The sequence below is a fragment of the Muscardinus avellanarius genome, assembly GCF_963383645.1.
Source record: "Muscardinus avellanarius genome assembly, chromosome: 17".
NCBI lineage: Eukaryota > Metazoa > Chordata > Mammalia > Rodentia > Gliridae > Muscardinus > Muscardinus avellanarius.
Window position 1 is genome coordinate 40,872,040 of NC_137803.1, and position 25,782 is coordinate 40,897,821.

General features: G+C 39.4%; 1 protein-coding gene across 3 annotated transcripts in view; it reads right to left on the reverse strand.

Moving 5' to 3' along the window:
• MAPRE2 (microtubule associated protein RP/EB family member 2) overlaps positions 1-25,782 on the reverse strand; it is a gene marked incomplete at both ends in the record, with an annotated part of 159,507 nt that overhangs the window by 53,320 nt on the left and 80,405 nt on the right. For 2 of the 3 annotated variants that reach the window (XM_080714793.1, XM_080714792.1), the window contains one exon: positions 8,309-8,436. The exons of the other annotated variant lie outside the window; for it this stretch is intronic. In XM_080714793.1, the coding sequence (XP_080570919.1) occupies positions 8,309-8,436 (128 nt within the window). The remainder of the gene's footprint in view (positions 1-8,308; positions 8,437-25,782) is intronic. 3 annotated transcript variants of the gene reach the window in all.

The following is a 25,782-nucleotide window of genomic DNA, read 5'->3' on the forward strand; positions in this document are numbered from 1 at the left end:
TGCATAGATATAACTGTGAACCTCTGCAGAGGCATCGCCCTGGCTGTTCTTTCCCTGGCAGAAATTATTCTGAGCTTACATATAAAATAGGAATAAAAGTTCCTATTCTTCCTCCATACTAGGTTGTTGTAAGAATTAGAAGAAATGATACATGTCAAAAAGCAAGCATACTGAGTGGTTGAGGTGCTGTGACATCATTATGCCCTCAAAGTAGAGAGGTATGGACTATGTGTCTGGTTAGAAGAGTCAGAGCCATAAGCATGAGTGGGGCTGAACTGAACTGCTCCAGATATGAAATATAAAATAACCAAAACTCATGTTTTAGATTCAAAGGACGACCCCCCCCCCAAGAACAAAATGAGCTCCTTGGCTTCCCACCAGCAAAGAAATGGCATGGACACACTCCTAAGATCCTCTAGTTTATCTGCTAAAAATCTGAATGTATATTCAGTTCTTAAGTATTTCCTCAGATAAATATATTAGGTGATTAAGTCATCATAAATTTATTTATAAAAGGAAGTGACTCTTTTTTCTCCCAAATCGACACCCTTCCTGTGAAAATCTTTAGATCCTTTAAACTGGAAGGGAGAAAATAAAAAGAAAAAAATAGTAATATGAGATAAAAATGTTTTACAAGGAATATATCCATCATGTGAAATAAATGACATCTTGAGAAAAATCAAAATAACTTTCAATATGTTGGAGCATACTTTTTCTTGTTAAGATACTAGTTTTTATAGATCTTGGCAAATTATTTCAAAATAAGCGTGTCATCATGCACAAGCATCTTATCATAAAACAGAGACAAAACCAAAGGAGAAGGGGCTCTAAGGGCTCTGTAATTAGAGTTCTGAGTTATAAAAGAGTCCTAAAGCCTGCCAAGTGTTTGGCTCCAACACCACTTCCCATACCCTTTACTAAAGATCCCCAGAGTCAGAACTCCAGGGCCTAGAGTTAATGGAGTCGATGCTGGGGCTTCTGGAGCTCATTAACTGTTATCGCAGCATCCTCATCGCTTGAGCCCACCCTGGTTTTTGGATAACCCACTTCACATACGGAAGTTCTCATCTCTAAACCTATATCCCATTTATGGTTTAGGGGCAGAGTTTACAGGTAGACACCAGAGTTGTGTGTGAATTAGTGATATGATATACTCAATGGTATCCTGAAGATTACACTCACCTATTATCTCTGGGAATTTTTCCAGATAAAGTAAAAATAATAAGACATGAAAAGCCCAGAATTAAACTAAGGGTGCTGATTTGTACAAATTCCTAAAGTTACTATTTTTGTGTGTGTGATCTCATTTAGAATTCAGAGACAAAGATTAAAGAGTTTCATAATATGTCATATATTTGCTCTATTCCTGCTAACCATATTAAATTCATTGTGATTACATGTTCTTTGATTTTTCATTAAGTATACATACTATGAGTTTTCAATAAAATAATTATATTCCAGGTGATCTCTTTTCCCTAGCCTGTTTCTTATGTTTAAAAAAAAAAATTTCCCCTCATTATCCATCCACAAGAACCTCAGTAGAAACTAATGAGAGCAGGATATGGTTATAATGCATGGCTCCTATCCAGTTAGAGGCCCAAATAGTTATCACTAAGGTATGGCTTTATGGAATTTTTAAATGTCTGTTGCATTCCTTCAGAAGAAGTTAGCAATTCTATGGTTTCCTGAGAAAAATCCCGCATGTATGCATAGTTGCTTCAAGCAAGTAGAGTAAAAACAAATTTCACATACTTCTCTGATGAGATCATCAGGAAAACCCTTGTCTTAGAAAAGACAATATGTTTTGAGTATCGAAGGGCTGTACCTAAACAAGCAATATGCCTTAGTTACTGTCTAGCGTCCCATGTCACAAGACAAAGGCCACCCTAGACATCTGTCAGTAGGAAAAAAAAGGTTTCTCCTACACACAGGTCATTTCATCTGGCTCCAGAGAAAGGATAGCATTCCTGAGATGTGTCCCTGACTGCAGCCATTCTGTCCTCCAGGGCCTGACCACTGCCAAAGAGTCTGAATGTGTGTCCTCTTGCACCACCCCAGTCCCTTCATCTACTTCCTACTCTGTGTGTCCCGGCTCTCTCCAAACAGGCTTAACCACACTGTGGTCTCCGGTCTTCTGCAGGACAATACTCTGTTGTACCGAATTCTTTGAAGGCTTCCAGGACAATGGCCATGTCTTACTAATCACCTGGTCCCCAAGACCTAGCCCAAGGAAAAGCTCAAAACATGTTTGTTAAGTAAAATAAATGCTGTCTATTAAAGCTGAACACAGTAATGAGATCAGAGAGTGTGGCTGATTGTTTTCAAAGATATATAACCCATATATATAAAAAACAAAATTTATAGGGACCATTTGGTAAATGAAGGTGAATGCATATACTTTTCCCTAGTATGTTATTTAGCATTATAAAAGGTAGTAAACAAGAAAAAAACCCCAATACACCAATTTATGTTTAACTTCCACAGAAGAGTGTGTGTGTGTATATGTGTGTGTATGTGTATGTATATATATATATATATATATATATATATATATATATATATATATATTAGGAAGAATAAAAACCTATTATATTTTGTATTTTGCTCAAAAAGCAAATTCCCTTTATACACTGCAGCAACTGAAAAGGTAGGATCCCTCCCTCTCATTCTCTAGCTTGCCTTTTGCCCCTCTACTCCAATTAGTTGGTAGGCTGAGACCAAGTAAACTGACTTCAAAATTAGCTCGTGTCAAATAAAATTTGAAAGAAAAATTGTGAGCAAAACAAAACACTCTGCCTAAGACCTCCAAGTATGAATAATTTCCAACACTGAACAATTACTTCTCTAACAATAGTAACACAATCTGAGATGGCTTAACTTTCTTACAGATGTTAGTAGTCTATGACTTTACAAAGCTAAGTAAACTCTTAGGTTACACACACTGACAGAGTAGCCTTACTTGGTTTCAATATGAGCGAGCCAGTGAGCAGCCTTGCTAAATTTAGCTTCTGAGCTAAGTTCATCACTAACCTGTCCTTTTGACAGAGGTCTCTGTGGATAAAGAGAAGAGGCATGGCAGAGTCCATGCTTGGTTGGGATCAATCTATTTAACAGGCACAGATTTGTGGTCAAAAGTGACTGCCACCAGGGTAAACCCCAGAGGACCTGCTGTCCAGGTCACAGCTTTCTGATGGCCACACCTATGAGAACCCCAGAGCACACTGTAAATCTCAGTCCCCCCGCAGGGCCACCATGCACCCAGCATCATGCCACCACTGTGTCATCAGCCAAATTCAGAAGTTTTCCTGGAAGAAGAATATACCAGGGACTGGATCCAAGACAAAACCTGGACCAATTTGGAGAAGCACAAATTGCAACTGAATCAAATCTTGATAGTTTTTCTACCTTTTTTTTTTAAAGTCAGTCAAGAAAAATACTCCAAATTTTCATAAAAAATGGTTTAATTCAAATGGTATTTTATTAAAATACTCCAATGCCTAGGAAAATAACTGGGGCCTCAGTCACATAGAGACAGTACAGGGTAGGGCGACAGTACTGGTGAACCCCTCCTGACGTGGAATGCACCTCAGTGCCTACTCTAAGTCAGCCGTTTCCTCGTCCTGAGAGGGAGTGGGAGGGAGGTACTAGTAAGAAAAAGACTGAACTAGGGTACCTGGCTCTGCTGCCTAGATGGCCTAGAGCGGAGGATCTCAACATGGAAGAATGAATGTCAGAAGCCAGTTTTAAAAGAGGCCTGGTATTTTGGGACAGGGGTGAGGGCTGAGGAAAACATATATTTCCTCCCTCTCCCATCAAACTCCCCTCCCCATTTCTCTTTCCCCTTTCATTCCATGCAGTCCACTGCCTTTTCTAACATCTTTAATAAAGTATCTCAAGTTTCTAGAACTGTTTTTAACAATTTTTAGCACCATGCTGCCCATTCATCTTCATGACCTAAAGCTGGCAGGCGCTGGTACTCAAGCAAAAACAACATCCTCGGCTCTCCTGAAAAGTCCTGGAAGTTGTATAAAGCAGGTGAATGAACATATAAAATATTTCTAAGACAGACCAATGTGATATTATGTGTAGTCCAACTCCTCACTCCACAGAAGAAAATCCACAATAATTTAAACATAACTGATGTGTATACATTCATTAAGTCCATTCTCCATATATATAGCTCACTTCTTTTACTTGGAATTTAATGGTTGTTTTCACCAGAAATAAATGTCAACTAAATATGCAAATAATTACACAACCCAGATTAAGGATCAAAGAAAATGTTCATAAGGCTACATCCTTGAGATAAAATAAAAGAAGAATGAGTCACATTCATTGTTTTGCAATTCACCACAATGTATTTCCAGTATTCTACCTTCTTATACCATCTTTCCTCTAAAGAGTTTTATAGCCAGGCATGGTCATGTATGCTTGTAATCTTAGTACTTGAGAGGCTGAGACAGAAGGATTGCAGGTTTGTGGCCAGCAACTTAGTGAGGTCCTGTTTCAAAATAAAAGAATAAAATAGGGCTGGAGGTGTAGCTCGGAGGTATAATGGCCCTGGGTTCCACCCTCAGTAACTAACTAACTAATCAATCAACACACACACACACACACACACACACACACACACACACACAGGCACACAGGGGGGGGGGGAGAGAGAGAGAGAGAGAGAGAGAGAGAGAGAGAGAGAGAGATATGAAGAGCTTTATAAAAGTAGACAAGAGAACAAGAACACCAATGATATCAGGCAGTATTTCAGTTCTTTATGAGCTGAAGAAAAGCTGATTTTAGTTTTAATATTGAGCTAGAGAAAGATCTCTTAGCTGGAAATAAAAAGGGTTAAGGATAACTAATGGGGCAAAAACAGCTGGGCCAGGATTAGAACCTAAGTCTTCAGGAAAGAGAGTAAGGAATGAGGTTGCACAAGAAAAAAAAATCAGTTTAAATATATGAACGTATTTTGTGTATGCCTTTTCACAGGACACTGCTAAAATAAAACCCCAGACAGTAAACTAAAAGGAATTAAATACTACAGAAAAAATCTAACCCTCAAATTGGACTATTCGTAAGTATAATAAGGATAAATGCCTTAGGTCGACAATACATGGATTTGTTCTTATCCTAATTGCACTGTCCCAGCTTCCTTAAATGTGTTCTAGAACAATGAAGGGTATAAATAAATAAATTCATGAATAAATAAACAGAATAGTAGCTTCCTCTGCTAAATACCACTGCTGAAGGAAAAAGTCACAGATTAAATTATAAATAAGAAAACTGTGCCAGATACATTTTTGGTACTTTAACCACTTCTGGTGGTTTGGGGTTTCTCAAAAATATACTGTAAGATCTAAGCTACAGACAGAAGTATTAGGTTGCTTTTTAAGTTTATTTTTTATTGTATTTTATTTTATTTTTGTGGCCCTGGGGATTAAACCTAGAGGCATTCTGCCTAACTATACCCCCAACCCTATTTTATTATTTTTTTTTATTTTGAAACAGTTTCACTAGGTTGATAAGAATCTCACTACTTGCTGAGGCTCTCCTTGAACAGACAGTCCTATCTGTCTCCAAATTACTGTTACAAATTACAAATTACACACATTCCAAATGTGTGCCATATGCCCAGCTTGGGTTGCTTTTTATTTATTTTTTTGGCAATGGGGATTGAACCGAGAGGTATTCTACTTCCAAGATACAACTCTAGCCCTATTTTATTCTTTATTTTGAAACAGGGTCTCACTAAGTAGCGGAGTACCTCGATAAGTTGCTGAGGCTGGCCATGAACCTATGATCTTTTTGTCTCAGCCTCTCAAGTACTGGGATTACAAGCGTGGACCACCACACCTGGCTTTAGGTTGCTTTTGAAAATGTAGGTTTCTAGGCTTCACACTCAGAAGCACCGATTTGGTCAAGGATGCCAAGAATCTGCTTTTTCAGCAGCTCCCCAGAAGATTATACATATACCTAGCCCATAGTTTATACTTTTAGAAAACTATTGCCTAATACAAAAGACCTGTCTTTCTACTACAAAGACCAACATGTCTATTTGTGTTCTTGTAAGAAACACAGTTCAGAGTAGGAAGGACCCTTTAAAGTACGTTATTTTTCTGAACTATCAGCCTTGTAACTTCTGTAGCCAGGATGTTATCTTGATGGAAATCATTTCTGTTGAATGGAGTCTGCAGTTTCATCAAGCCACACTTGATAGCAGCAATGTAGCTGCAAATGGTTGTCAAATGTACCCAGTGTGTTAACGTACAAGAACCCTTCGCTTTCTAAGCATCTCATGAGTTTCTTTAACATTTAAGACTCATGACTAAAATTTTCTCCCTTTGTTGTCATGTCTGTTTTTCTTGATAACCAATTCTCCTCCCTCTATTCACATGTACAGACACCCACTTTGTGGGTGAAGATAATTTTTTTGGTCTTTTCCTCTCATCACTTACAAATTGCTTTTCATTCATTCCCCAAAAGAGCACTTCTAAGGAACACTGCGTCAGGCACTATGGAGAACTGGACAATATCACAAACAACTGAAATATGAAATGCATTGTGCTATTAACAAAGAAATTGCTAGTAACAGAACTTTTTATTTTGTTCAGCAAATTAAATATAAAATATTAACAACCTCCAGCATGTACAGCAAGAATAGCACAATAATATAGTGAGTAGAGGTTTGAAGTTGAGTAAGATAAAATAAGAGTTATTCCTGAAAACAACTGAGGGCCACTTGAGTAGGCCCACAATATAAAACCTGGCATATTACAGCAGAAGCCTGCTTTTCTCTATTTTGATTGAATGGCAGAGAACCAGTTAGCACATCTACTCCTGACCTAGTAAGTCACAGGGCTTCCTGTTTCGAGGCCTGGGCACAGAGAGGTGGGTGGGGTAATGCCAAGGATTTAGCCAACTTTACTGCCTGCTACATAGAAAATGATCAAGGAGGAAGAAATGTCGATAGTATTGAAAATTGCTCCTGTATTGTATTCTGATCAAATCCAGACCTGGTAAAAGGAGAACATGCACACTAGTAGGTGCTGGGCTTGGGCATGATGCGAGAATGACTGCTGGGCCTTCCAAGCTCTGACCGTACGACATGAAATCTTTGTTACACACGAACCACTAGAAAAGATAGGAGGATGTCCAGCACCAACGCATCCGCTAAAACCGATGACTCCCTGGTGTCTACTCTGCCTCACTGATTTTACACAAACACATTTCAATATCTGTTCTATTTTCTCATACCATTTTTATGTAAGAGCCAGAGACAGAAAGGAAATGTCTTGCCTACTAGTTCACAAGAAGAAAATACACTGTTTTCAAAGGAAGATTATTTCTTTGATAAGTGTGGAGAAGTAAGAGTGAATTACTCTATAACATGATTCTACTTTATTATTGAAACTGAATCTTCTTAGAAGCAAATTTAACTCATTATGCATTTCTTGCAGACCTAGCTGGTATCAGGTATAATGCCACTGCAGGCATTTGACAAAAAAGTTAGGCCTATCTTCAAGAGCTCTGTTCTAGAGCCTTCAAGGGAGCAGGACAAGCCACTGTAACAGTGCAGCAAGTGCTATTCCAGAGGCGTGGAAACGGTGTTCCATGAACATGGCGAAAACCAGGGAATGCGTCAGAGTGTGGGTAGCAGGTGAGCTGATTTGAAAGTGTGAATAGGATTTTACCACAAACAAAAAGGAGGAGGACAATCTTCTGAGCAAAGAGATTGAATAATCAGTGTATGCCAATGGGACTGAGACCTTAGAAAACAAAGAATACTTTCTGAGGGAGAGAGGTACCGGATAAAATTGAGAAGAAGAACAAGGGCAGCCAGAAGAGAGAAGACCTTATCAGCCAGGTAAAGACTGAATTTTACTCCACGGGAAAGACAGTGTGGACCCTGGAGATGTTAAAGGAAGGGCACTGCTGGATGCACTCTGCTTTTAATAGCAAGTGTAGAAGCAGATAGGGGATGACGAAGAGGCTAGGAGACAGCACTACAGAGATTGTTACAGAGCGCAGGCAAGAAACAGTCCATGGTGCTCATCAGGATGGCTCCACACTCTGAGATGCTCATCAACATCTCTTCTTCCATATGTTCTTTTGCTATACCTGAGTGTTCCAACTTTAATTATACATCAATACTGACGTGTAATTTTCCTACCCCAAATATATCATCTGTGGTTCTTAAAATCACATTCTACAAGACAGTAAACTTAAGGTAAATACTTAAGTAAACTTAAGTAAACTTAAGGTAAATACTTAAGTAAATTTAAGGTAAATACTTAAACAGATGAGCTCTTACCTGAACAAAGCTGCTCCACTTTTGTGTAGTTTAAAGATACTATGTCATTAACCCATGCGATGATGTCATGTCTGCTCATAGTCTCTTGGGTTATCGAGGTAGAATACACGTTGACCGCCATCCCCCAACTAGGAATAAACAAACACAAGGTTATTTACCCACAAGAAAAAAAGTCAACTGAGAAATACAATGGCACCACCTACCTATCTGAGGAGCAGATCCCTGGAAGAGTTCTAGGGGATGTAAAAGTCTTGCTTGTTAAGCCTATAGCGTCCCCTTCAGTCCACATATCCACCACATTTATAATTAATTGCATATATTTTCTAGGCAAATCATTTTAAATCTGTCCCAACTAGATATAAAAGTTTTTTAGGTCCTGAGATTCCTAATTTATAACACAGTTTGGAGTCTTCCTTTTGACTTTACGTCTATGTGTGGTGTTAAGAAGTTACCCGGTCTGCAGTATTTATCCATATACCAGACTATTTTCATTCTTTTTTTTTTTTTGTATTGGTGATCTAACTCAGAAGCATTTTACCTTTGAGCTACATTTCCAGCCCTTTTTCCCTCTTTGTTTTGAAACAGGATCTCACTAGGTTGCTGGGAGTCTCACTAGTTGCTGAAGCTATCCTCAAACATGAAATCCTCCTTTCATCTTACACATGCTATCATAGTGTTTTCATTACAAAAACCTACAAAAGTTAGTGTCTCAGAGTTTTCCTACTTTATTAGGTATTTTGTGATAAAAGACTCTTTTTAACATTTAACCTAGGTGAAACATTACAGTCTTATTAATTTTACATATTTACATATTAACTTTTATTTTGGAAATATTCAAATATATGTAAAAGACAAAGAATAACAGATTAGCTGCATCTATTTTCTGGCTTCATATACTTGACCAATCTTGCTTCATTTGTTACCCCACCCACTCCCTGCTGTTGGCCCCATTATTTTGGAATAAATGCTAAACACCACTTATAAATATTTCAGTGTGTGTCTTCAAAAGATAAGGGCATTAAAAATACCAACTTATACTAGTATTATCATACCTAAAAGTTAAAATAACTATTTAATATGATTAAATGAGCATTCTAATGTCTTACAATTTTGTTTTGATGTGGATTCAAATATGGTTCATGCACTATGATTCTTTGATATGTTCTTTAAATTTCTTTTATCTAAAGGTTTCTTTTTCATTTCTAGTCCATCTCTGCAATATTTGTATTGTTGTTGAAGGAACTGAATCATTTGGTAGTTTGCAAATCTGAATTTTGTACATTGCATCTAAAACAGTGCTGTTTAGCGTGTCACTCTTTCCTCTTTATTCTTATAAACTGTTAACTTGACCTAGAGGACCTGACTCAAGCTCTATTGAAGGGAGGGGGGCTGCTACACCCTGTGTCTAAACTTCCATCAGGAGGCACATCATGTCTGATCGACTTCTTGTCATATTGTTAGCCACTCATATTTGTCTAGCCCAATGACTGATTAGAAACTTTAAAGTGATAGTCCACTATTTATTCTTGATTCATTAGCTGGAATATTTCTACAAAGAGAAATTCCCCTCTTGGGTACGCTGGACTCAGATCATAAAAGAAAGGCAGAGCAGATGCTTGGTTCTCTTTACTCACCAGTTCTCAGAACAATGAAGTAGTCTTTAATATTCTCTAAACATGACCAGTGAGGTTTTTATTTTTTGAAGCATAATAAAGACCTCATAGATTGAAGCTTATTTGGCATGTTTCAAAATCCACTGTGGTTTATACCTTTATTGATCTAAATTTACAAGAACATACTGGAATTGGTCTTCGAGTTTGTTTGCAAAGGTCCTAGCAGTCTCTGATAGCTTCCTTGCTTTCTGGTATGCAAGATATTCCAGGTTCAACTCGTACCTTTCCTGCCTCGGACCTAAAACTACTCATTCGTCAAAGGGTCCCCATTTCTTTCAGTAGCAAATACTACTTAGTGATACAGAAGTAATATTTTTAAGCATGGCTAGAAAGGATAGCAAAACCTACAGATTATGTGTTTAAAAAAACTATATGAAGCAGTTATGCTTGGTGTTATTTACTCTCACTAAAGCAATAACATTCTGCTTTTAGAAACTTCAAAGTGCTAAATAAGGATTTTATTTATAAGTAAATATAAATGCAAATGTCCATTCATCCATCCTCAGGAATACCTTTATCTATAAATTTTCTTTTCCTAAAGAGTTAAAACATCTCATGGTGTTAGAAACTCAAATAATGTGATCCCAAGTATTGCTTTTTCACATTAAAGTTTTAAAATCTGGTTAATAACTTCCTTGTTTTCTAAAGCCTATAATTTATTAAAGAAAAATAATTTAATTTTAATATTCAATAAATTTTATCATCTATATAAAAAGCCTTAGTAAGGATAAAGAATTCCAAATTTAAAATATTTTAGATTGTGTGATATAATTTCATGTACAGCGTGACTTTTGGCAGTTGATGTACTTTTTAAATGGTTTCTTCTTCCTGTAGTAATAAAAAAATTTTTGAATTTCCAGGCCATGTATTGACAGGAGAGTGGGATGTCAAGCTTCAGAATTATGTTAGATGGCACCAAACAGAGTTGAGATGAAAATTCAAACAAAGCAGTGAAGATACAAAAAGATCTATTTTTTTAAATTTTTATTTTTATAAGATCCATTTTTTAAATATTTGTTTTTGGTACTAGGGATTGAACCTTGGGCCATTTTTGCCTCTGAGCTCCATCCCCAGCCCCTAGACTCTGTGTGTGTGTGTGTGTGTGTGTGTGTGTGTGTGTGTGTGTGTGTGGTGAGGGGTGGCACTAGGATTGAACCCAGGGGCATTCTACCTCTGAGATACACCCTATCCCTATTTTATTTTTTACTTTTGAAACCAGGGTCTTATTAAGCTGCTGAGGATCTAAGTTGATGAGGCTGGCCTTGAACCTGTGATCTTTAGCAGCATCCCAAGTACTGGGATTATAGGCCTGTGCCACTATGCACAGCTTCATATCTATATTTTAGGAAAACAATTCATATAACAAGTAAAAATGCTTTGTGGCCACATAAGAGAAGGAAATATGCAACAAAAAGATGGAAGAGTTAGGTTTAAAACTCCATGAGTGCCAGGAAGAGTCAACTGCTACTGTCTGTCAATGGACTCCACTTTCTCCCAGATCTTATTGATAGCGTTCACCTGAGGAAAACTGTCTTTTCATAATCTCAAAAAACATTCGGTGCACAAAGCAAACAAATGCCTTTGAGGAGCTCATGAGGACAACCTGGCAAATGATGAAAATGGCACTGGTTTTGTGCTTTAAAAGAACTGGTCAGTTAGTAACTAGCCTCACCACTCCAACCTCTACCACATGTGCTCTCCAACCAACAGCTGCAATCCTGAGGCCCTGAGCAGGCACAGCCATGTGTAATGGAATTTGTGGGAAAACTAGGTTGGAGGACAGAATGAGAGTAAGGGGGTGTCAATAAAATTCAGGAATATCTTGTTTAAACATTTCCTCAATTAAAATGGCCAACACATTAAACAGACTCAATGCCTTCTTCAGATTAATAGCAACGGGATCAATAGAGTTAGTTTCTATTCACCATCCAAGTTGTTTGGAATATTCTTTTAATCTATCTTCTCCAAATTTCAGCATGATTCTTTCACATTCGACTTTGTAGCTGTCTCTGCAAGTTCTCCATCCAAACGTGCCAGACCTGATTGTTGGCTTGACTGCTCTAGGTCTGGAAGCCTTCCCACAGAAACGGAAGGGCCCTTCGGAACCTCAGCCAATCAGGTGGTAGCCAAAGTGGAAAAGAATTCTACCCTGCCATGTACACTCTCTCCTCCCAATTCCTTCAGCTCCCACTTTTTCTACAATTTCGATATATTTAAACCTAAATTATCCAGATGACTATAGTTCATAGAATAAGCCAGGAGTAGTGGCACATGTCTATAATCCCAGTACTTGGTAGGCTGAGACAGGCAGATCACAGGCCAGCCTCAGCAACTTATCGAGGTACTCCGCTACTTAGCGAGACCCTGTTTCAAATAAATAAACAAACAAACAAACAAACAAACAGGGCTAGAGTGTAGCTCAGAGAGGGAGAATGTCCCTGGGTTCAGTTCCCAGCATAAAAATTAAAGTGCACAGAATAAAATTTATATTTCTTCAAATATTTAGCTCAGGTGAGGAAGTATAGTGAATTTAGTTAGTAAACATACTCTAAAATCCCAAGATTTGAGTGTAATTTCTTAGGTCTCAATCTACATAACAATTTAGAGGTAAAAGTCGGTTGCCCAGTCTGCCTCATCTGCTGAGCACCATATGGATAACACAGGAGTTTCCGTATCATATTAGAGGTAGAGTAACTCTATGCTCTAGTTCCCCCCCCTCCTTCAGTACTGGGGATCAAACCCAGGGCTTCCTAGGCCAGGTAAGCAGTCTACCACTGCACTACCTCCCAATCCCTTTTTATTTTGAGACAGAGTCTTGCTAAGTTGCCCAGGCTGCCCTTGAGCTTTTGATGCTCCTGCCTCAGCCTCCTGAGTGGCTGGGATTACAGGCACAGGCCGCTGCACCTAGTCCCATGCTCTCATTTTGTCCCTGAGAGAATCCTCTGAGGAATTATACTCTTCCCTTACAAATATGCATGTTGAGCGTCATCTAACAGTTCATTTCACCAGCTAACTTGTGAGACCCAAACTTCAATCCAGAACCCCTAGTCCTTGAGAAGATTATCAAACACATGGACATCCTACTCAATGCAGAAATTCAATTCAAAATGTTAGCTTTTAAATTTACTCATTTCCAAAGACTCAATCAAGAAAAATAAATGGCTATGAAAGGTAAGGTCATACTGAATGCTACAGAACAAAGGGCCAATGTTTGTCTCTTGAGCACCTCTTTCACATGGAGACAATAGTTTATTCTTACATGATCCTCCATGTAGCCTCTGGTACACAGCATTTCTCTCTGGGCCAACCTCATGAAGCAGGGAGTCAAAGCACTGTCCCACTGTGGCTTCTGGTCAGAATAATAACAGATCATTGCGTGTTTAAGAGCTGGGGGTAGCAGCACAGAAAGTAGGTAAGTGGGGGCCGGTTTCTTAGCATTACAGTACCTGCGTCATTATATTTTAATATTGTATTTAAATTTTATTATTCAGTGAATGCTCCTACTTGAAAGGGGTCATAGGAGGAACTCCAGGTGAAAAAGGAGATCCTATAGAGGAGCAAAAAAGGCAACCTAACTGTGGGGATGGAAGAAGGGGAGACGGAAACTCTTTAAAGCGCTTGATGTACTAATTCATATCATAGTCAACCCCTAAGCCAAGCATGAGAGAGAGGGACGGGGAGGGAGTGTGATGGGGACTGGGTGGGGGCTGGCTGGGTGATGTGTGCATTTATGTCTACACAAGTTTTTTGCTTCATCATGATGTATAAATACAATGCACCAATAAAAAATTTTTAAAAAATAAAAAAAAAATCACAACATATTTGTACACCATTTTTGTAACTTTCTAGGAAGGTCACAATCTATGTTTTATGGTTTTGGTTGTTTTGAGAATAGGAGAGAGGAAAACACTCAAAAACAGAAATCCTTTCCTATCTCCAGCAAGCACAGTTCCAGTTCCAGAGTATCTGTGGATAGTGGTCACTGATGTACGTGATGTTAGAGAAAGCACAGGCTCAGGCCGGGGCCAACATGCCGATTTTGCTCCGTCACATCCTGAGCTCAGCATTTAGTGGTGGTGTAGGGTAGACACGCATGGTGAGTTGACGCTTTGCAGCCATCACTGAGCCACACAAGTTAAGACACCACGTTTCTGCTTACTAAAACAAAAGGAATTTTATGTAAGTCAATGAGACTCGAGTTAGCCTACTGAGCAAAGCCTGGATAAAGGCTTGGCAAGCCCTATACTGTGGAAACCAAACAGGGAATCCTATCACCTCACCAGTCATGGGCCCCAGAGCTGATTACAAAATAATCTACAACTTTGTCCAAGAACAAATTTGGCAAGGTTCATGAATTATTCCAGAGGAATATCTCTTCAAAATTAGACAAATATGTAAAATGCCACAGCTAGCATTATGTGTAGTAACTGAAATGATTTCTTATGCAATTTGTCTCTCCACCCCAGCCTGCACAGACAATCACAACAGCCAGACTTTAGGGGAGGGGGCTCCTTTTCTTCACTTTCTCCCTTTATATTTTCACTGACCACCCCTTTGGGAAGTTGTCCGCCTGCTTCCCCAAGCAGGGCTCTGATTGACTGACAGTCCAGGTATCCCAGACCTCTGGTCTGGTTTTGGGTGTATAGATGTGGGGAGAAGGATTTGAGAAATGAATTTTGGGAATGAGGCATGTGGAATCTATTTTGATTTTGATTTTTCTTTTTCTCTTTAACAACTAAAGTGTGAGTTTGCCAAGCTTCCCAAGTTTAGACATGACCATCTGCAGAAAAACAGCCTTCCATAAGTGGCCGACTCCTGTCTGCTCTCTACGCAGAGGCCCCGTTTGGATATGATTTACCCCAAACCCATTTTGAGGCTGGACCTAAAGGCATTTCATACTTAAGTTACCTTTACGTCACTCCTTTAATGAGGCCATATACAATTGGAATCTTTATGTTCAATATAAAATGTTCTGAAAATTCAGCCCACTCCATGCCAATATACTCCATTCACATAGTCCACGCTGACAATACCCTTATTTGTCACCATCTTTCTTTTCTCTTAACAATCTCTATCTTCAGCATGTTCTCCCATCACTGGGAGAAGTAATCAACCATCAACAGTCTAAGAAAAATACATGCAATATGCTCTTTACTCAATTTCACATAAATGAAACAAAAGAGCAGACTAGGAAAGAAACAAAAGGAAGTGTTATTTTTCTATCACTTGAGAAACTTACTTCTCAGAGCTTGAGCATATAATGATTTATGCCCAACCTATGTGATTTCAGAAGTAGTTAAAAAAAAAAAAAATCAATGCTTGGCTGGAAGCCCCATCCAGCTGACTGGGTGTTGCAGTTCCAAGCGTCTGAAGTAGCGTTTGCACCACGTGGCCCATTTCTACAAACCAGGTAAGGGGAGGTGCAATATTTAAAATGTACTTTAAACACATGGCTTTTTATTCAGAAAGAAAAGAGAATTGCTTTGCATTATTCCAAGAGAAATAGCCATTTTGTAAATACTTCTAAGTATTCACAATATTTAAGAGAAAAACAAAATTGTTGATGTAATAATGAATGCTTTCTTCCCTTTCTAAAATAACTTAAAAGGCTTTTTTTGGTACTAGGGATTGAACCCAGGGGTGTTCTACCTCTGAGCTACACCCCCGAAATATTTTGAAGATAAAAAAAAGTACATGCAAGCAGTGCGTACTGGGGTACGCTTCTAATCCCAGTACTTGGGAGGCTGAGACAAAAGGATGCTCAAGGGCAGCCTCAGCAAGTAGTGAGACTCATCAACCTAGCAAGACCCTGTTTCAAAATAAAAATAAAAATAGGGTTGGGATATAGCTCGAAGGTAGAACACCCCGGAGTTCAATCTCTAGTACCAAAAAAAGGTACATTATAACCACAGATTAAATATTGAACCAAAGGAAGAAACCCCCAAAGCTGCTCTCATGGACCAGTTCTGCTTTAGAATACACTTCATCAGCCTGGGGGGAATAAAGAGATGCAGTTTCACTCAAATGTGTGGATTTTCCTCTGAAAAGCCTTGAACAGCACAGATAAGCCCTGCCTGCCGCCTTCTTCCAGGCTCCCCCACAACAAAAGGCTTGTTGAGTCTCCCAGGGCCGCCCCTAATAATGAACTGGGCATCTGAAGGGGACAGTGTAAATGTGTCCCCTGAACCAGAAACTTCTCCGCTTTTCAGCTGTGCATAATTCATTCTCTAAACTCAGTTCCACCGAGGGGTAGGATTTAAACATTTCACCAAGGAAACAATATCTCAGGCCATTCTCTATTCATCACTTTCTCTTTATTCGTGACCTAAATGTGGGGGCAGGGAGAAGGTATTTGTTGGAGGACAGAGATCAGAGTAGAGCAAAGAGGGAGTCCAAGAGGGTATCACTGAAAGATAAACCTTGACAAGACAAAAATCTCCCTGGAGAAGGAGTACAGAAACCATTTAATAGTTTACACCATTTTATATTTAACTTTTAAAATAGTTTAAATATTAAACTATTCAATAGTTCTAATAGGTTTGTTCTTAATTCCTCTAAGATTGGATATCAATGCTTCCATTTAACCTGTGGACTAATTGATATATGCATGGATTGGGGTTGGGATGGGAGTTTAAGAAGTTAGTGTCCCCAAGTAATAACATCCATAAGCTGGCCATGGCCAGCCGAGCCTCTTGTACTTTTAGAAGGCTCCATGGCTCTGTGATGGGGTTAGACAGAGCACACTAGGCCAGCTCCTCCAGGCAGGGCCTCTTGGGGCATCCGAGGCCTGAGTAGTGTAACCACTTGACACAAGGATGGCAGGACCCTGCCCACAATGAGAAAATGCATATTTCATTAAAACATAGACATTGAAATACAGTATTTTTCCCTCACAATTAGGCATTTGCAGTTCAGAATCAGGAGCAAACCAATGTTTATACTACGCTACTTTGAGAGAAATTAGATAAACTTCAGTTTTATCAGAGGGCTGGGTCCCTGACTTTAGTCTAGGTTTCCTTAGACTATGATCACTGCCATATCGATGGCAATGCTTGTAATGTGAACACAGAGTTCCATTTACTCTGACGCTCAGAACCATTTACTCTGACGCTCAGAACTCCTGACTCCACTTAATGACTGCCGCCTCCCAGAGGGAATGAGTGGAAGACTAACTGCCTTTCAACGGTGCTTCTTTTTATTCTTTATTTTGTGGTGCTAGGGATTGAACCCAGGGGCACTGTACTTCCAAGCTGCACCCCCAGCCTTAATTTTTAGTCTTTTCATTTTTGAAAAGGGTCTCACTGAGTTGCAAAGGGCCTCCTGTCCACGAACCAGGATCCTCTGGTCTCAGCCTCCCAGATGCTTGGATTGCAAAAGCATGTGCCACCATACCTGCAGCTAGTACTTTTCAAACAGATGGATTAAGCCCTTGCCATATCACCAAATATTATTACTATTTTTTAAAGCAGAATATGACTATAATGAACAGATTTCTCCAACCAGCTGCAAAAAGAGATTTCAAAACTTTGAAAACTTGAAAATCGATCCTCATTTTTATTAGCCTCGTCATTTTCTGCATCAACTTCATCAAACACTTTTCTTAGGTAACTCTGCGCACAGAGTTCTTAGTTTGACTACCCACCAATTAAATGAAAAAGAATGAACCTTTCTAAACAGCAAATGTAGGTGGATATTTTGGTCATTTTGATTTTTAACTCAGAATTAAGTCAATAGCTATGGTGCTGAAATAAACTGGAAACTTGGCTCTTGTCCATGCAATGAGGAAATTGTGGAATCTAAAAAAGTTCTCTGTGGCATTCATAATTTCCACAGATATGAATGAAACTTAACTGCATATAATGACAGTAAAAGGCTAAAGTTATAAACACACACACACACACACACACACACACACACACACTGGGCATACTTTTCTTCATATGGTCATAAATGTGGCTGATTATACTTGCCTAAATGTCCATCTGTTTCAAGCAGTGGGTGGCTTTATCCATGCTCTGAAAATAATTCCAATGACCCAGAGCTCGTTCCCATGCCACCAGGCTTGGCTGGGCTCCTCAGGGCACCAACTTTTGCTCAGCACCCCGCCTACCTCTCTTGGCTCCGGGTACATCCACTCCTTCGTGGCCATATGCCTTCTGTTTACTTTCCCAGCCCTACTTGGCCTGGATCCTGCTCACTCTGACCTTCGCTCTCTCCCAGGATCCCAAGTCATTTCTGGTCAGGCCTCAAGCGGGCCCCACCTAGCATGGCCCCGAGTCAACCTCTCAGGACATGGGTGTTGCTGGTGGCGCAGTGGGTGATCTTGTTCAGTTGTCACCCCATACTACGTACAATGAGGCGCAGAAAGTAATAGGAAAGAGCCTAGGGGTGGACCATTTTGGTGGGAGTGTTCCCACCTCCTGGTTCTGAGCTCTTCTGTGCTCTTGTGCTGGCTCCTCATCAGGTACTTAGCATCTTCAGTGTCTTCCTTCTCCGTGTCTTCTCATAATGAGGAACGAATGATTGACAGCTTCAAGTCTGCTCCTTAGGGATAATGGGACTCCAGGGCTTCTGCAGAGGGAGACAACCTTTTCCCAGCAGCTGGCACTGTTGGCTGCATCTCGTGCTTCAGGTTGGCTCAAATGTCAGCTTCTCAGCAAGCCTTCCCTGCCCACTGTGAGTGGCCTCCTCCAATTACTCCCGCACAGGATGCCCTTTCCTTGGGCATCCTAACACCATCTGCAATGACCTGGTTTGTTTTTTGTCTCCCTACCTGCTCCTGGCCCTGGAATGCAAGCCCAATGAAGGCAGGTTCTTTATCCTTTACAGCATGCAATTATTTACTGCCCTATCTCCTGGGTCTAGGGCAACGTCTGGCACACGGGGCACACAAAACTGTAAATCAATGCTGAATGAACGTGTGTGGGAAAGAGTTTCGAGGGGTGGAGAAAGTCACAGGATGCTTAAAATCACAGCATGCCGGCAAGTGTCACTACCTGCCCCAGCGTTAGGGGAGACACCCGGGGAAGAACAAGGCAGGCAGAGTGGATTAAAGGATGTTGTCTTATTTGTTCAGAAAAAAAAAAAAATGCAAGAGATGTGTCAGTCTTCATGCCTGGGACACAGATACAAACAGCTTAGTAGCTGTTCTGCGGTGTCACGAGTGCTCTGGTCTAAGTGCCAAGGGCACCGGCTTTAGTTCCTGAGCTCCCAGAGCATCTGGGTCAACACAGACACAGGGGCCTCAATTCTTTGGATCTCTTTTCCTTCACCGGCAAAGCAGATGGACTAGATTAGATGACATATTAAAGTAACGAGCATTTACTGAAACTTTCCACATGCCCAGTACAAGAGTAAAAAGTTAACATGCATTTTTAGTGCATTTTTCTTATTTTTGTCTTTGCAACAATATCTTGGAGCAGTTGCTTTTCTGCATGATGTAGGGAAAGATACAGGGTCTGAGAGGTCAAATGACTCATCCAGTTACAATTATTAGCTGGCAGAGCTGGGATTTGGACCTGGGACTGATTCTAGATCCTTGCTCTCAACCAAATGCCTCCTTGCTTTCTCATTATGTCATGAGAGAAGGTGGAAAGAGAAGGAATTTCAAATGAGGATACCACTGCGGCCTTTGGCCGTGTCTCTTTCTTTGAAACGACATCTCACTGAGTTGGCAGAGGCTGGCCTTAAACCTGTGTTTCTCCTTTCTTGGTCTCAAGAACTGGGATTTCAAACATATGCCACAGCACCACGCTCATTTTACATTTTAACCATGATTTTTTAACATAGGTTTCTGTGAAAAAAAAAAAAAAAAGCTAAAATGTAGAGATTTGGGTGACTAGTTACTCCATTTATTGCTAGGAACAGTTTTTGGCTAGAAAATCTGCCAGCTGTAACACATAAGCCATGCTAATATTTTTAGAAATCACCACATTTCACGTTTCTAGTTACTATACATTTTAGAGCCAAATCTCTCAATTTGTTTTTTGTGGTATATTAGTCAAAGTGGACAGAGACCACATACATTAATGCTTGTAGAATTTTCAAAGCTAATAAAAGACTTCAGATTATTATCTTAACAATGTATTTAGAAAAATCTATTCCTTAAAAAAACTGGTGCTTATCCAAAGGTCTATATTTACATTATGGTAAAATTTACTTTGAAACTCGTGAGAACATTTTGAAATGGAAATGAAAATGAAGTACCAATAAAATTAAGCCTATTAATAAATTGAAGAAAGTAAAGGCTGGTGTTAAAATTATTCCAGGCTGAGCATGGTGATGTATACCTATAATCCCAATACTTGGGAGGCTGAGACAGGAGAATTGCAGACTTGAAGCCAGTTTCAGCAACTTAGTGAGACCTTTAGTAACTTGGCAAGACCCTATTTCAAAATAAAAAAATAAAACATAGCTGGGAATGGAGCTTGGAGGTAGAATGCCTCTGGTTTCGATCTCTAGCAACACACACACACACACACACACACACACACACACACACACACACACAGATTCCAATGAATTTGACTCCACATTGGGTAACATACATCCATGTCTCCCCAGCCCTATTTGTGCCAATTATCCTTAATTCTTACCAAGGTGGATTCTGACATGCAATCAAAGAAGAAAATTTCAAATCGGAAAACAGCATAATAATAAACTTTTCAACCTTTAGTTGATAAGGTATTGATTGGCTTCTACAACAAACCCACTCCCCAAGCACAGAGAACACCCTGCAAATGACATCCAAGACAGGCTCTCTCCTGCACATTCTGAGGAACAGCAAATGGGGAATAGGGATTCTGGTCATTGCCATTGCTGAGCTAAGATCAGTGATGTTCAGCCAAACTGGTGTAGCTGTGGGGAACACTACCAAAACTAGGAGCATTATTTCATTTTTCATTACTTCAGTTTTCCAGGGCATCATCCCCCAAACTTCCTGTCCTGGGTGAAATGACTCTAATTTCGGCCTCAGATTTCCCCGTAACTTCCTACAATTCTCCCCCAGGATCGGAGTGCATCCTTCTTTTCCCAGCTCTAGCTTCCTCATACTGTTGTTTAGGCCACCAGATGCCATCTTGCATGCTGAAATGGAAAGGGACTTACTATTTTAAATTAATAATCTCACAAACAATTAATTTGCTGCAATGAAGAATAATGAAAGGACAGATTTTTGCATCAGAAGTCTCTAGTAGCCTGACAACCATCATTTTGTATACAAACATGAGCATAGATGTACCCACAGACACACAGACCTAACCTGCGGTACTTATCTGCCTTGTTACAGGTCAAAAGCTTCATTTCCAGCATCGGTGTATTAGCAGGACAATTTTCAAAGGGGAGTGCAGAAACTGAGCACCTAAGTAAGAGTGAGTATGAACTGTGCCATGTTCACACCAAATCAGGCACAGAAATAACAACAGGGTCAACACATGGAAGACCGCAGGTCTGGGGAGAGTGGAAGGAGAGTTGACACAGTGGCCTCCCTCGGACTCTGCAGTTCTGTGCTGTGAGGCATTCTGGGAGCAAAGGACAAACTTTAACAGACTGTAGTAATTCAACACGTAGGGTAAGTGGTCTCTACGAATTGTTTCATTAAACTTGGGATTCTTAAAGATAGAAAATAATTGATGGAGCATTTGAAGAGAATTCAGAGAAAGAAAATTACTTATGAGAAGACTTTATAAACTGATTACATAAGTAGGGATGTTACTACAGACAAAAAAAAAAAGTGCTAATACACAGGATGAATGGATGCGGTCAGTTCTAGAGTGGATGTGTGTTAAAAGTTAGTATTTGAGCCAATCTGAACAGATGAAATTCATAAGTTTGTTAAAGTGACCCCATCCTGTTTCCATGTCTAGTTTCTAGGATAATCAGACTTAAGAGACTTTAAATCATGTTTTAAAAACTAGGTTTGAATTCAGCTATTGGGTAACAGTTCTAACTTTTCTTGGTTTTCTAAACTTATACTAAAGACCTGATATCCCACTGGTTGATACAATGTTTCAAAGACTATTTTACTGTACCTTATTCCAGCCTCAGCTATTGTTGTAAGTAACATAATAATTAATCTGTCAATTGACTCATTACATATATCTTTATTTATACATATGTGCTACAAATGATTTTTTTTTATATGTGTGGTACTAGAGACTGAGCCCAGGAACATTCTTCATTTGAGCTGCATTCCACCCCTTATTTTTATTTTGTAACATGGTCTTGCTAGGTTAATGAGAGTCTCACTACTTGCTGAAGCTGTCCTCAAACCTGTAATCCTCCTGTCTCACTCTCCCAAGTACTGGGATTATAGGCATACACCACCACACCCGGCTATGACTTCTTTTTTAAAATTATGGTTAAATTATCTCATAAGAGTTTGATAAGGAAAGAAAACAACAAAGTAATGGTAGGCCACTGGCAAAAAGAATACCATTTTAAGTATCAAAGTGCTATTTTTTATTTTAAAAGCAGATTTTTATATTAAAGACTTATGCATTTTTACAACAGAAAAATAAAAAATACAAGCCAGATGTGGTGGTGCACACCTGTAGTCTCAGTACTTGGGAGGCTGAGACAGGAGGATTGCAGGTTCGAGAGCAGCCTCAACAAGCTGGTGAGACTCTCAGAAACCTAGTGAGACCCTGTTTCAAAAAACAAAAAAATAAAAAGGGTACAATGCCCTGGGTTCAATCCCCAATAAACACACACACACATATACATGCACATGAAGGAGGAAGGGGAGGAAGAGGAGGAGAAGGCAGTGGCTGCACAGGAAAAAATTATTCATTCTTTTATCACTCCACTATAACACTTATATTCATATCTTTCTAAATATTTTTTTGTGTATGGTGGGAGAGTTTATGTATTTATTTTAAAAATGGGTTCACACACACACACACACACACACACACACACACACACACACACACACAGCGTTGAAGAGTATCCCTTTAAATTTGTGTCTACCTTGACCCTCAGAATGTGTCCTTATTCTGAAACAGGGTCTTTGCAGATCTGTGTAGTAAAGATGAGGTCATATTAGATTAGAGTGGGCCAGAAATCCATTGACAGTGTGCTTCAAGAGGGCCACGTGAAAGCATGAGATGAAAAAGCTGCGTGATCATGACAGGCAGAGCCCGGAGCGGCAAAGCCGTAAGCCAGGGACACTGGGCCACCAGGAGCCAGAAGGGATGGGAGGGATTCTACGCTGAGCCTTCAGAGGGGGTGGGGCTGCCACGGCCTCCATTTCAGGCCTCTACGCTCACCAGTGTGAGAGGATGAATTTTAAGCCACACAGTGTGTGAAAATTTGTTAGGGAAACCATAGGCAACTAAGACAATATAATATACTTTTGGAATAATCAGCTGGCTCCTGCTCACATTTGTGAACATTTTTCCTTATCTTCTTCATGTATGTTTGCATTCTATTTAATCGTGTAGTTATACCACGATATACCTGCTTCTAGAGTTTTATCTGAATATATTTAATTCCAAGGATTTCTACTTTGATCATCTCCCCTTTTTTCGGGTTATTACTTCAAGACAATAGAACTGGTGGCTACTTGAACAATGACCAAATCACTGGCTCACATAAAAAGACATGAACATTTTTCCAATCTGAGTCTTCAAGTGGTTTTTTTAGGGGTTAGTTGTTTCCTAGAGTCTAAAAGCCAATGGACACCACTATCCTGGGCTCCCTAGTTAACAGGAAAGGAAGCAAGCAATCATCTTAGTAAAATAAAAAAAGTCCCGTCCTTTGCCATAGTAAGCTAAGGGAATCACAGGACGTCCTGTCCAGTAGTGTTTGGCTTCCTTTCATGGAACATCCTCTATTAAAGCAAAAGAACAGCCTCGAGTCTCCAGTGATCCTCAAGGGGCTGTGGCCTGCTCAGTGCTGTTCAGAGCACAGAAAACCATCGGCTAGAGCCCGGAGAGGAAGAGAGCAGTGCCTTTGCTCATGGAAGGCAGGGATGCACCCGAAATTTGGCCCCAAGGTTTTGGCAACCATAGGAATAAATCATAAAGGGACTTAGTTATATTCATAGGCCTAGGACACTTTTGATATTTTTTAAAGTTTTTTATTGGTGCATTATATTCATACCTCATTTTGGGTAAAAAACTTGTGTGTACATCATGTGCACATCACTGATTTAACCCCTACCCAATTCCCACCCCATTCCCTCCCCGTCCCTCCTTCCCTTGCTTGGCTTAGTGGTTGACTTTGGTTTGTTTAAGTACATTGTGTGTTTTAGAGATTTTCCTCTTCCCCCTCCCATCCCCTCCTTTAGGTTGCCTTGTTTGCTCCTCTATAGGATTTCCTTTTTCATCCAGAGTCCTCCTATGACCCATTCTCCCTAGCTCTCACATATTAGGGAGAGCATCTGATTTCTTATTTTTTGTGACTAATATAAATCTTTCGCCTTTTACACTTTTGATATTCTAAGTGAACTCATATTTTATAAAACCTTTGGATTTTTTAAAATAAATATGGCTTAAAAATTGGGGTTTAGCTGGAAAGACTCCCAATCAGATTGCGGCAGCCAACCATACCACCCTTTCAAGATAAAGGTCCCTCACTAGATGTTTTCAAGCAAACCCGACCCGGTGTGGCTCTATCCTTGCCTCTCACTGACTGAGGGGGTTTCTCCTTAGAGAGATGGGGCAAAACTGCCACGTTAAATGGGATGGGAATGTACTGGGCTAGATTTGAGGAATATCTGCCTCCATATTTACAAATGAGGGGGGCATCCACTTCTTAGTTATCCTGGGCAAGATTTTCAAAGCTTGAAAATGGTTCCTTGTTGCATTTAAAGAAAAAAAGACATTCCTATACATAGTTTTCTATTAAACTTGAGTGGAATGTTTGCTCCAGCACTAGGAAGACACGTGATACAAAGAAAAGAATATCTACATAATTATAGCAGTCTTCCACACAGAATTAAAAGTGTTCCCTCTCTATCGAGACTCAAAGAAAATCTAATTGTGACATTTAAAATTTTCATATGATACTTTTAAAGTAGGGTTAGTGTTTTTTTTCTGAGCTAAAATAATTATGAAGTTACTATCCTGCAGCTTTTTTTGATAAAATCATATCATATGTACAGGTTGAGCATTCCCAACTAAAAAATCTAAAATCAGAAAAGCTCCAGAATACAATTTATTTTTTGGATGATACTGGGGATTGAACACAGAGAAACTCTACCTCCAAGCTATATCCCAAACCCCACTTTTCTAATTTTATTGTTTGTTTTGATTGGGGTCTCTCTAGGTGGCTGAGGTTGGCTGCAAACCTGCAATCTTCATCTCTGCCTCCCAAGTACTGGGATTACAGGTGTGCACCACCATGCCTGAATCAGAATACAAAACTTTTAAATCACTGATATGATGCTCAAAAAGTTGTGGATTAGGAATGACCCATCAGCAAATGATATTTTAAAATCTGAAAAATAAATCAGACATCTGAAACATTTCTGGTCCCATTGAACTGTGGACCTAACTGCTACAAAAGGCACTATAGACAAAGACCATGTAGAACACAAACCTTTTCTTGAGTGGCTTATATTCAGGTTGAGAATACAAGATCTAGACATATTAAAATCGAATTCAAGACTATTATAATATTCAAAATATTTTTTGCAATCCTATAACAATAATATGGCCATTTATTTATTTACTTATTATTTATTATTTTTTGTGGTACTTGTGATTGAATCCATGGACATTTTTACCTCCAAGCTCTATCCCTAGTCTTCTTTATGTTTTTTTTATCTTTATTCTATTTATTTATTTATTTATTTAT